The sequence below is a fragment of the Perca flavescens genome, chromosome 2 (genome assembly GCF_004354835.1).
Source record: "Perca flavescens isolate YP-PL-M2 chromosome 2, PFLA_1.0, whole genome shotgun sequence".
NCBI classification, from domain to species: domain Eukaryota; kingdom Metazoa; phylum Chordata; class Actinopteri; order Perciformes; family Percidae; genus Perca; species Perca flavescens.
The window spans coordinates 20,195,926-20,210,116 of NC_041332.1; the positions used below are offsets into that span (position 1 = coordinate 20,195,926).

Genomic DNA, 14,191 nt, shown 5'->3' on the forward strand with positions numbered 1-14,191 from the left:
ATGCTGCTGAGGAGCTTAGTATAAATCTCTACTGTTGTTATACTGAACTGCAGTGAAGGTCTTCTACAAAGGAGCTAAGGAAATGAGATTGTCTTCCAGATACAGCTAGTCATTTGTGTGTGTGTGTGTGTGTGTGTGTGTGTGCTGGTGGTTTAGATTTTTTATGCTAAGGTTTTCAGACCTCTTTTACCAACATCCCATTGCCATCCATCCATCCATCCATCTTCGTCCGCTTATCCGGTGTCGGGTCGCGGGGGGAGCAGCTCCAGCAGGGGACCCCAAACTTCCCTTTCCCGAGCAACATTAACCAGCTCCAACTGGGGATCGAGGCGTTCCCAGGCCAGGTTGGAGATATAATCCCTCCACCTAGTCCTGGGTCTTCCCCGAGGCCTCCTCCCAGCTGGACGTGCCTGGAACACCTCCCTAGGGAGGCGCCCAGGGGGCATCCTTACCAGATGCCCGAACCACCTCAACTGGCTCCTTTCGACGCAAAGGAGCAGCGGCTCTACTCCGAGCCCCTCACGGATGACTGAGCTTCTCACCCTATCTCTAAGGGAGACGCCAGCCACCCTCCTGAGGAAACCCATTTTGGCTGCTTGTACCCTGGATCTCGTCCTTTCAGTCATGACCCAGCCTTCATGACCATAGGTGAGGGTAGGAACGAAAACTGACCGGTAGATCGAGAGCTTTGCCTTCTGGCTCAGCTCTCTTTTCGTCACAACGGTGCGATAGATTGAATGCAATACCGCACCCACTGCGCCGATTCTCCGACCAATCTCCCGCTCCATTGTCCCCTCACTCGCGAACAAAACCCCAAGGTACTTGAACTCCTTCACACTCCCTACCTGGAGAAGGCATTCCATCGGTTTCCTGCTGAGAACCATGGCCTCAGATTTAGAGGTGCTGATCCTCATCCCAACCGCTTCACACTCGGTTGCGAACCGATCCAGTGAGTGCTGAAGGTCGCAGGCCGATGATGCCATCAGGACCACATCATCTGCAAAGAGCAGCGATGAGATCCCCAGCCCACCAAACTGCAACCCCTCCCCACCCCGACTACGCCTCGATATCCTGTCCATAAATATTACAAACAGGATTGGTGACAAAGCGCTGCCCTGGCGGAGGCCAACCCTCACCTGAAACGAGTCCGACTTACTACCGAGAACCCGGACACAGCTCTCACTTTGGTCATACAGAGATTGGATGGCCCTGAGTAGAGACACCCTCACCCCATACTCCCGCAGCACCTCCCACAGTATCTCCCGGGGGACCCGGTCATACGCCTTCTCCAAATCCACAAAACACATGTAGACCGGTTGGGCATACTCCCAGGCTCCCTCCAGGATCCTTGCGAGAGTAAAGATCTGGTCCGTTGGAATCCGCATTGTTCCTCCTCAACCCGAGGTTCGACTATCGACCGAACCCTCCTTTTCAGCACCTTGGAGTAGACTTTACTGGGGAGGCTGAGAAGTGTGATACCCCTGTAATTGGCACACACCCTCTGGTCTGGTTTGAAAAGGGGAAGCACCACCCCGGTCTGCCACTCCTTAGGCACCGTCCCAGACTTCCACGCAATGTTGAAGAGGCGTGTCAACCAGGACAAGCCCTCCACACCCAGCATTTCTGGACGGATCTCATCAATCCCTGGGGCTTTGCCACTGTGGAGTTGTTTAACTACCTCAGCAACTTCCACTAGGGAAATTGACGACAATCCCCCATCATCCTCCAGCTCTGCCTCTACCATAGAGGGCGTATTAGTCGGATTTAGGAGTTCCTCAAAGTGCTCTTTCCACTGCCCTATTACCTCCTCAGTTGAGGTCAACAGCGTCCCATCCTTACTGTACACAGCTTGGATGGTTCCCCGCTTCCCCCTCCTGAGGTGGCGAACGGTTTTCCACAAGCTCCTTGGTGCCGACCGAAAGTCGTTCTCCATGTCTTCTCCGAACTTCTCCCACACCCGCTGCTTTGCCTCTTTCACGGCAGAGGCTGCAACCCTTCGGGTCGCTCGGTACCTTGCAACTGCCTCCGGAGTCCTCTGGGATAACACATCCCGAAAAGACTCCTTCTTCAGTCGGACAGCTTCCCTGACCACCGGTGTCCACCACGGTGTTCGTGGGTTACCACCCCTTGAGGCACCTAAGAGCCTAAGACCACAGCTCCTAGCCGCAGCTTCAGCAATGGAAACTTTGAACATTGTCCACTCGGGTTCAATACCCCCAGCTTCCACAGGGATGCACAAAAAGCTCCGCCGGAGGTGTGAGTTGAAAGTCTGTCGGACAGGGGCCTCCTCCAGACGTTCCCAATTTACCCGCACTACCCGTTTGGGCTTACCAGGTCAAACACCCTACTAATAGCGTGTTTGACCCCCTTTGGCCTTCAGAACTGCCTTAATTCTTCGTGGCATTTCAACAAAGTGCTGGAAGCATTCTTTAGAAATGTTGGCCTATATTGAGAGGATAGCATCTTACAGTTGATGGAGATTTGTGGGATTCACATCCAGGGCACGAAGCTCCCATTCCACCACATCCCAAAGATGTTCTATTGGGTTGAGATCTGGTGACTGTGGAGGTCATTTTAGTACAGTGAACTCATTGTCCTGTTCAAGAAACCAATTTGAAATGATTCGAGCTTTGTGACATGGTGCATTATCCTGCTGGAAGTAGCCATCAGAGGATGGGTACATGGTTGTCATAAAGGGATGGACATGGTCAGAAACAATGCTCAGGTAGGGCATTGAAACGATGCCCAATTGGTACTAAGGGGCCTAAAGTGTGCCAAGAAAACATCCCCCACACCATCACACCACCACCACCAGCCTGCCCAGTGGTAACAAGGCATGACAGATCCATGTTCTCATTCGGTTTACTACCATCTGAATGTCTCAACAGAAATCGAGACTCATCAGACCAGGCAACATTTTTCCAGTGTTCAACTGTCCAATTTTCGGTAGCTCGTGCAAATTGTAGCCTCATTTTCCTATTTTTAGTAGAGATGAGTGGTACCCGGTGGGGTCTTCTGCTGGTGTAGCCCATCTGCCTCAAGGTTGTGCGGGTTGTGGCTTCACAAATGTTTTGCTGCATACCTCAGTTTAACGAGTGGTTATTTGAGTCAAAGTTGAACTTCTATCAGCTGGAATCAGTCGGCCCATTCTCCTCTGACCTCTAGCATCAACTAAAGAGCAAATCAAGGCATTTTCACCCTCTCAGGACTGCTGCATACTGGATGTTTTTCCTTTTTCAGACCATTCTTTGTAAACCCTACAAATGGTTGTGCGTGTAAATCCCAGTAACTGAGCAGATTGTGAAATACTCAGACCAACCCGTCTGGCACCAACAACCATGCCACACTGAAAGTTGCTTAGATCGCCTTTCTTTCCCATTCTGACATTCAGTTTGGAGTTCAGGAGATTGTCTAGACCTGGACCACACCCCTAAATGCATTGAAGCAGCTGCCGTGTGATTGGTTGATTAGATAATTGCATTAACGAGAAATCTTACAGGTGTTCCTAATAATCCTTTAGGTGAGTGTATGAATATATATATATATATATATATATATATATATATATATATATAAATATAAATATAAAATCATCTCACTGTGAAGAGTTTTCATTGAGAATGATTTTCTAACAAACAAAAATATACAGACATACTGTCTATCACATATTACATAAAGGGAACATACAAAACATATGTACATACGTTCATACATACATACATGCATACATATACAGACACAAAGGTGGCTATGCACAATACTTAAAACATATACAGATGTGTGTTCCAGTGTTTCCAGAGTTTGGAAGTATATCTGGTATCACTAAGTGCAGGGTTAGTTAAGGCAGTTCAAATCTTATTCTTTGACTCTGTTAATCGGCACCTGAATCTGTACATAAAATTCCTCAGCACAGCATGGAAGGTGGGAACATAACCAATGACTAGCACTCGTCCGTCTTGGACACTTCAACAAAATTCTAAGTGCATCATTGTATGCCACCTTTATCTTATGTATCTTTGTTTTACTATAGCTGCACCATAGGTGAGCTGTGTAAGGTGGTGTACAGTATGCTCTGAAAAGAGACATTTTAACTTCTTCAGTACACATATGAAATTTGTGTGCCAACATATTTGCTTGTCCATATAATTAACAGCACTGGCGCTGTAGGTCATCATCGTCACAAAAATCATCCCTCATAATGTGGCCCAGGTATTTTGCTTTAGTAACTACGTTTAGCTCTTGCCCTGTCAAGTAAAAAGACTGTGACGGCTCCTAGGCCTATTAAGTCCCTTTGGTTGCTGGGCTCTGGGGATTGGCTAATGAGGACTGATGATTGACACCTGGAGCAACTGATTGCTCACCTGTCTATAAGTAGGAGTGCATGAGGAGTCATTCTCTCTCCCTCCTCAAGGTTGCTTGGTTTGTTTGGATTTTGGGTTTAGTTATATTTGTGTTCTAGCTTTGATACATCTACAGACGTCCATACATTTCACACATTACTGATTAACTGATTTCACGTCTATCTTTGTTACTTTAATAAATTTGGTTTAACTGAACAAACATGTGTGTCTCCCCCTTTTTGTCATGCCTTTGAGCCAGGTTGTGACAAGACGGAAAGCATAGCTTCTTGTCCTCCTTAGTTTTGACAATCATTACAACACTCTTTTTTTTTTTGCACTGAATTTGAAAAAAAAAGTAGTCCATAGTTTGAACAGACTCTAAGCAGTTGTTGTAGGCCAGCACTATAAGGAAACATAACAATTAAATCATCTGCATACATCAGATGATGAATACGCCTATCCCCCACCATACAACCAGTCTTACACACTTCTAATGTCCTAGAAGGATCATCTATATACCAATTAAAAAGAACAAGTGACAATATTCCACCTTGTCTAACCCCATTGGTAACTGGAAAAGGATCCAATGTTATCTTGCCCCATCTAGCTCACATAGTTTGATGGAAGTACCAATAATGCAAGATACGTATTAGGTATGGGGGGGACCCCTCGCTCTTGTAATTTTATAAACAGTTTACCGTGATTAACACGGTCAAAAATAATATAATTAATTGCCAATTAAATCATCTTTTTATTTGTTATTGGTTATTAATTAAACACTGAAAAAATCTACAATTATTTCAGTAGCACACTCAGGCCTCTACCCTTGATCTTGTGTGCAATGTGGTGCTTTGTGTGTCCTGCATATTGTATTGAGATAAGGATTCTCATTCATCTAGAGACAATTATTGTTGCAGTGCTCATGCAAAACTCAAGTGGAGAGAGAGAAGCATATTTTGTTGATACAGTAGGTGGAAATTAGCATTATTGAGTTATTTAACCCCTTTGGGATATGTTGACATGTTATGTAAGCCTGACATCTAGTGGTAATGTTCAGAACATACACATGTATGCATTAAAGGGGTGATAGAATGATTATATAGGGTATTTTACACTGTTCCTTAAGGTCTCCTAATGGGGTATGTAACATTGGTTGGGCTGAAAATTGCCCGAATGCTATTTTATTAGGCCCTTAACTACCCTGTGAATATGGCTCTATTTGGAACAAGAGCTTTTCTTCCAAATATGGTATGCTCGTGAATATTCAGAATGAGCTACGCGCTGATTGGTTTGAGCAAACTACATAGAAACACATGGGAGACTGACAGCAGGTCTCATTGCAAAGTTATACATTGTTTGTCGGGCTATTACGTTATTAAATTCACTTCTGAGACTTTTTTAAGCGAGAAATCAACTATATAAAGCTCAAATATGGGACGTTTTATGAAAATTGATGGCTTATTGCAAATTTGGTAAGACTGTGTGTCGGAGTTCAGCTGCCGGTGCTGCCTCGCTGCACGGCCTGCCTTCCTCCACAGACCCCGGCCTGCAGCTCCTCTCTTCCTGCTAGCTAAATGGCCCGTGTGTGAGAGTGATAGCGCGGTCAGCGAGCTTGTTACACCAGCAATCTCTTACAACAGTTCCAGTTAATCTTGGCTGGCTGTCAGCATAACTAGCTATATTTACAGTTTGAATTTTGTCACGCCACTTATACAACATATCTCTAAAGGTCTTATAAAGCTAACAACGGTGTCCGATTTCAAGTTAATGAATTTTTTTGAACAGTGGGGGTTTCGTTATCTATGACTGTCCCTTCAATCCTATAGCTATGTGTAGCTAGCTACAAATCACGGATAGTTAGCTTCATTTTTGGCGTAATTCCCGTATATTTACAGTTTGAATTTCATCACGCCACTTATACAAGATCTCCCTAAATGTCTTATAAAGCTAACAACGGTGTCCAATTTCAAATTAATGAATCTTTGTGAACAGTGGGGGTTTCGTTAGCTATGACTGTCCCTTCAACCCTAGCTATGTGTAGCTAGCTACAAATCACGGATAGTTAGCTTCATTTTTGGCGTAATTTCCGTATATTTACAGTTTGAATTTCATCACGCCACTTATACAAGATCTCCCTAAATGTCTTATAAAGCTAACAACGGTGTCCGATTTCAAATTGATGAATTTTTGTGAACAGTGGGGGTTTCGTTAGCTATGACTGTACCTTCAATCCTAGCTATGTGTAGCTAGCTACAAATCACGGATAGTTAGCTTCATTTCTGGCGTAATTTCTGTATATTTACAGTTTGAATTTCATCACGCCACTTATACAAGATCTCCCTAAATGTCTTATAAAGCTAACACGGTGTCCGATTTCAAGTTAATGAATATTTGTGAATTTCAGAGGAATTCTAGGAGGAGCTAGCTCTCATTGATAGAGCTACATCCAGCTGCAGGCTCAATCAATGAGACTCGCGGACAAGCGGCGTTTATTTCCCCAATCGTTTGTTTAAATAACTCAACACATTATAATTACACACATTAAAAGATTAACTGGAACCTGTGGTAACAGAAGCTGGCGTAACAAGCTCGCTGACCGTGCTCTCACTCACACACACCGGGCCACCCATGGGCTGACAAAGGTTCCGGTTTTTGGGAGGTTGACGTCAACTTCCAGCTTTGTTGGGATTCGCCCGTTTTCAGCGGCAGTTTCAAAATATGAAATTTTCATAGTAAAGGGGTGTCAGTGGGACTTTGAGCTTCTATGTATGTCCTATTTACCCACCGAACTGTCGTTATTCAACTATGACAGGGTAAAATTGGTTTTGCATTCTATCACCCCTTTAAACATGTTCACAGTGAACAATACCAAGACATGGGACATGGGTTCCACTTTCAAGTTGAAGTTAACCCACTCACAGTGAGTCAATTATTGGCCGGTCTCCATTCAGAGTACAGATGTTTTGCAAATTCAAAAGGAACTGAATTTTGACACGGTACATTTGCCATCATTGATCTGTCATGTTCCCCGAACAAGAAAACAACTTGTGCCCCGAGAATTTGGCGATTACTAAATCTACCTTGGCCCTGTGTCAGCGCTGTTTGGCTCTTGAATACCAATGCTGTTTTTATTTTTCCTCCTGAGATCAAAGCAGTCAAGGAAAGATCTGCATTACAAACATGACTTCTTTCGCTACATAATGACTCAACATCAGACTTGTGTCTGGGAAGCCAGTTCTCACCTCTGCAGTATGTCCTCTCTATGTATTCCCGCTGTTAAGAATAAAGAAATAAAATGTCACTACATTGTACTGTGTGTATGTGACTATTAAGAATAAAGTTAGTTTGTTTTGTTTTTTGTTGTTAAAACACACAACCAGTGTAACCGTTTTTCTTCCCTTTGTCAACTAATACTTTACCCTTTTATTCACCTCCAAGGTAGAGATATTTATTCTTCTTAACGTGTGTGTGTGTGTGTGTGTGTGTGTGTGTGTGTGTGTGTGTGTGTGTGTGTGTGTGTGTGTGTGTGTGTGTGTGTGTGTGTGTGTGTGTGTGTGTTCAAAGAAAGACGTCTAGGTTTCACCAGAACTAGCATTATTCGCTGCATGACAGCAACACAGATTTCAGCCTCACTCGCTTTTGTGGTTTCTGGCATTTGGAAATGAGCCAATCATTTTTACTGACTGACTTAACTAAGATCATAAGATATATAGATGTATTTAAAGTTGTCTACTGTATTGTAGAGCTCTGAAGTTCTGCGGCCCTGGGGGACCTCCTCACCTGAAGGTTGTCATCGAGTGGGAGAACAAGACTAAAGAATGGTAAGCATTGTGCACAAACATGTTAACCTCTTGTGGAGTATATATGTATAATGAAGAAGAACATGTTATGAGCGGAACACATCCTCAGTGTCATTTTACCATTTGCATGATTTCCCAGAACACACGATGATTCAGTCCGTGTCTGTAAAATGGCACAAACAGACTCACACTGGTCCAAAAACTGCAAACACAAATCTGCAGCCGAATGGAAACAATATGCTGTGTGTGTGTGTGTGTGTGTGTGTGTGTGTGTGTGTGTGTGTGTGTGTGTGTGTGTGTGTGTGTGTGTGTGTGTGTGTGTGTGTGTGTGTGTGTGTGTGTGTTTGTCTGTCTGTCTGTGTCTGTATGTGTGTGTGCTCCAGTCTATTTGGTAGCATTCAAGAGGAGGTGGTCAAGGATGCGGAGAGTGTGAGGAGCCAGCAGCAGCAGCATCTGCAGCAGCATAGCTGTACCTTGGACGAATGCTTTCAGCTGTATACCAAAGAAGAACAGGTGAGACTAAATACAACACAACTATCAAGTAAACAACATATTGTTATTCTCTCTTGTCACCTGTCCTCTGTCTATCTTGGAGTCCTCTCCTGTCCAAAAAAACAGACTAAATTCTAAATTGCAAGAAAAATGTCACCTTCTTCTTAATCACTAGTCTTGTGTGGTGTGTTGTTGTTTTTCCTAATCTTCTGTTTTTCTTTATAATTTATGACATGCGAGTATGAGTATGAATAGGTTTAAGTTTAAGGTGAAATACTACTGATACACCTGCTGTGTATATTTCTCTAGCCTTAACTCCCTCACACTTATACCCAGAGTGGGGCAAAGAAAAAAAATGGCTTCAGGTGGACAGAAATCACTCCAAAGCTGCCAAGTATGTATGTAAAATTGCAGATAATAGAGTTTCAAGAGAGTGGGTGAGTTTCTTACATAACAAGGAATTTCCCTTGGTGTTGTGGTATACAGCAGTCACATATACACAGTAGGAGAACATAAAGTATAACAAAAGTCAAAAATCAATAAAATAAGTTCAGTTACCACCAACAACTGAAAAATAATGTAAAACAACTTACAGTACAGCTGTTCTGCAGCAATGACAGTGAATTAAGCCTTGAAAGTTGATGCAAAGAATTCTGACAAGTGTCCCGACTTTTGTTGATTATATACAAACCCTCTGTGTGTACATTATAAGCAGTGTTTGTACAGACTGTGTTACACAACAAAATAGTGCGCGGTCAACACACCAAAGCAGGCATGAGCGGTGCTATCTTGAAGTATAATTATGGTTTATTACAATTTGCATCTTTTTTTTTTATAGATGCCATCTATGAGTTATGATAACACCAAATTAATTCCTAAGATCACTACAATGATTATATCATCACAATTCCACTGGAAGTTGACAAATGATTATAATTAAGTCATCAACTAACATATAGTAAGTAGTGTCTGGACTCTTTAAGTTACCCCTGTGAGATAAGATAGGACATATCATGACAACACTAATTATATCTACCCAATGTTTTTAAATGTAATACTGTATCTGAATCTTGGTTTGAGTAGAGACTGACTCAGGGGAGATGGAACCACACTCAGTTTGTATATTGCTAAAGACATTTACATGAAGCATAATACCATTGTTTCTCTACTGAAGAAAAAAAGGGAATTAAGTTATTTGCAGCAGTAAGCCCTGCATTTGTCCCATGCAGCATGTTCCACACACAGAGTACAGTGATTAATCGTTTAATTAAACAAATTCAAATGCTGTATGAGGTAGAGAAGATAACCCTGCTCACTGTGAGGTTATGGAATGTAACATCACCATTTACAGTACATGTACTGACTGAAATGAGCCAGTTTAGAAGAATGGCAGTTTAATTAGTAACTCTGCTGCCGTGCGTTGGCTCCTCTAAATCCTGTGCTAGTCTATCAGCCAAAGTCTAGAGCTCTCTTACTATGTATTCCTCTCATGAAACACTATTCCTGGTACAATTTAATTAATCAAGAAATGTCAGCTGTGATTGAAGATTTGAGCGTTAAGAACTTACTCATGATTCCTTCCTTCCTTTCTATTACATTTTTTGTCACTAATTTATGATTGGTACACTTTGTGTAGTAAATTAGAATGAAAGGACACCACATAATACTACTATGGCATACTACTATGACCTATAAGGACACAAACTAAAACTGACATCACATAATCTATATTAGGCAAAAGCACAATCTGTAATATATATATATATATATATATATATATATATATATATATATATATTACAGATTGTGCTTTATATATATATATATATATATTTTATTGTTAGTTTTGGCCTTGGCATTTGCTGCAAACAATAAAGAGATACAATAAAAGAACATTCATTCATTCAAAAACATAATGGCAAATTTCCCCCAAAGATCAGACAAATATTTTGCATAATACGCTTTCTTTTACTGTCTATGATAATACCAGATGCCGACCAAAATTCCACAGGATATCCGTCACCTTCCGTTTTGTTTGTGTTGGAATTTTAAACTCGTCAATATATTAGGACTACGGTTAACTGCTCCTCAGATCTCTGCAGGGTAAATCCTGACAGCTAACTAGACTATCTGTCTAATCTGAGTTTTCTGGTGCACGACTAAAACGACCTTTGAACGTACACCTGACATTCCACCAAAACAAATTCCTTCCTGAGGCCATTTTTCTGTTTGGTTGAGCTGTTTGGTCCCATAACCTCCACGTATTGTTCCTGGGATATGGTCTATGCCTATAGCTTTCAGGATAAAATAGCTTGCTGTTATTTTTTTTTTTTTTTAAATCTATAGTGCGTAGTTTCTGTCGCCCCCATGAGGACTTCTAAGTAATGGCAACAACACACACAGCCCCCACCCCTCCCCCACACAGTTGCTAGTAACCAAGGAGGACACAGAGAATTAAAAAAACATGATGGACTCTTCCGAAGAGGTAATTAATCTTCAGTTGAGTTTCTGCGAGCGAAAGTCGCCGGACGACACCATTTTCTGAACATAGCCATACTGAGAAAAACAGAGAGAGTTGTGTGTAGCGGATAGTCTTAATTAGCTTTGTAGCAACTCATTTGGCAATGGCTTGAATGTAACAGACGTTCAGTAATATCAAAAAGTTACGTTCTAAAGCTTTAAATGTCTAGCCATCGGATAGTCCTCATTTTGTGTCTTAATAGCATATTTATGTTCTGACAGTCTGTCTTATAGTCTGCGTTTAGTTCTACCGATATAAAACACATTGCCCTGAGGGCATTTCAATTTTTTCAAGTGTCTTATTTTTTTTTATATCATTTTGTTTTATAGATAAAATATTTTTTATCTCCATGGATATCCTGAAAGCTTTTGTATTGTGACACATTAGCAGTGATTACAATGACCACGCTGAAAACTACCACAAGGTGTTGGAGGGACCCAGGTAGTTTTAGGGTCTGCAGTTAGGTAGCTATGTACAAGCTTATCACTCAGGGTAGGTGTACATTTAAAACTAAAAATAGGAGGCTCTGAGAAGATGTGTTGTGTCGAGAGATCACATTGCAGCATGTTCCAATTTTTACTGATTATATTTTTTATGTGATTGGCGTCTGTACTAAATTTTGTAAAGAAAACACTCTCTCCTTATCCTGTCTGGATATCCGCTTTTGTAGGAGGGTTGTTATGTGGGAGCAGGGAATGTGGACCCAAACGCAGAGAGAGGGAGGCAGGCAGGCAGGAGATGGTTGAACTCAGGGATTTATTAACAAAATCGGCAGTACAAAGACTGGGAAACACTCAGAGTCACGCAGGGAAAAACCAAAAGCAACAGACAAATAATCTACAACAGGCTGATGGCAACACACAGGCAGGAACGAACAGGAACAAACGCAAAACGACCTGACAAGAGAGACAGGGAACACAAAGGCTAAATACATGAGGTGATGGGTAAATCAGAAACAGGTGAGACAACAGGTGAAGCACATCATGGCGGGGCAGGACAATCACAAAGGAGGGAAAACACAGGAAGTAAATTGGACGAGACAAGACAGAAAACCAGACTATCAAAATAAAACAGGAAACAGAAAAGACAGAAAACATGTATTCAACTAAATACAGAAACTTGACACAACACTAGACCACACAAGGGAGAACAGGGAACACAGGAATTAACCGAAACACACAATACACAGAACAGAATACATCAACACAATAGGGAACAGGAATATACAGAATATACAAACACAGGAAACATACAGAAATCAATAAGGCAACAGAAGTGAACAAACAGGCAACAGAAATGGGACAAAATGCAAAGCAAAACACTGAAACCATAACAAGGGTATGTCATTGTAGGCCCCTCGCTTTATCTTTAGCCTTTTGAACAACTGTCTTCTCTTACCCTCTTTGGATAAATTGGCTTTCCATTTCTTCAGCTTTAAGATCAAAAACACCATTTTCATCACACACTTTGACTGAAGGTATATTTTCTTTAAGATGCTTTGGATGACAGCTCTTTGCATGAAGTGTAGTGTTATGGGAGGTTGGTTTCCTATAGATGGTGTAGTGCAAAAAAACATCTTCAAACCACTTATCTGAATGTCTCTTAACTGTGTCTGTGGAACTGTGGTTTTCTTTATAAAAGCATTTGTGCTCACTGAATCTACTCCAGTTAAAATAAACGTTGCATTTCAGTTTGATTTAATTAATTCAAGTGTTTCAGATTAACAGGTAAAGGTTGGCAAGCAGGCAGCTTGCCAACAAAAAATCAAAGCAAAAAGTCAAAGCAAAAAATCTACAAATGCAGATTCAAATATCAGGTCAAAGCTTCCTGGGGGGTAAAAATAGCTTACACTGTGTGCATGTTTTTTTATTTGCCTATTCTTTGAAATTATAAACACGCCACACTATTGTTGCAACTCTGTGTGATTGAGCTCACAGACAAAAGCCATTGATATTTTTAGTTGACTGATCTGTTTGTTGTGCGTGTGTGAATGCTTGCAATGTTCATTTAAAGAGGCATCATGCAGAGGCTGACATTTCCTATTGTATTTTGTAATGAGGCAGGACATTGGTACAACAGCACTAACCGTGAATCAGTGCATTGCATTATATATACAAATAGGGAACTCTAAGACAACTAGATGCTGCGGAAGACCATGATAAACAGGTGATCCAGCTGTGCAGACATTCATCAGTAACTGATCGCAAAGAACATCTCTTTTTACAAAAGTTTACATTCCTAAATTTCTTTCCTTAAATATCTTCGTTACGTGTGAGGAATTATGTCTTTATGAAAGACAAAGGGAAAATCAAGGGAATCTTTCTTTTGTTTTCTTTCTCACACATGTGTAGTGTCTTAGCAACCACATCTATATTTGACAAATATTTCTCTCATCAGGAACATAGTAGAACAAGTATTCATTTCAGTGATTATTGTAGTAGAGTTGCAGTAAGCGACTCCCCTGTCCCTGGAAACTTGCAGCACACCGAAGCAGCAATTTGATGCTGACGGGCAGGATCGTAAAGCTACAGCAGGTTCTTCTGCTGCATTAATTATGTTTTGTTAAATGACGCATCAACATGAGACCAGGACATTTAATTTCCTGATCTCATATCATTAAGCAGACTCAAAACATCTTAAACAGCATTTTTGGGAGCAAGGCATAGAGTTTTGAAAGGGGAACAATATGTCCTTGAAGCGGTGCCTGCCTGTAACTATAGCAACAACAGACTGGGGTTAACTGATAAATGATATAAGTGGGATTTTGTCATTTCATGACCAGGATGATTTATTTTAATAGAATCTTTATGTTAAAGTCAACCTCTGAGCTGTGTGAAGAGCAAAATACTGGGCTCCTGTGTCAGATCCATACTTCACAAGCATAAGTGGTGGGGAGATGTCTATGATGTCACAGGTGACCCTTGCACTTTATTCTCTAGAGTCCTCAGTCTACAATGTAGAAGCTCTTAAACCATAAAGCAAGCAGAAAAAGAGGCAGCAAAGACCTAATGCATAGCTCAAAGTTAGCTTTTGATGCC

At 41.5% G+C, this 14,191-nt stretch overlaps 1 protein-coding gene across 1 annotated transcript in view; it reads left to right on the forward strand.

Annotated features, from left to right (window-relative positions):
- The window catches only part of usp43a (ubiquitin specific peptidase 43a), a 117,016-nt gene that overhangs the window by 85,348 nt on the left and 17,477 nt on the right, over positions 1-14,191 (forward strand). Inside the window, exons 10-11 of the mRNA XM_028604538.1 lie at positions 8,084-8,161; positions 8,524-8,653. Of these exons, the coding sequence (XP_028460339.1) occupies positions 8,084-8,161; positions 8,524-8,653 (208 nt within the window). The remainder of the gene's footprint in view (positions 1-8,083; positions 8,162-8,523; positions 8,654-14,191) is intronic.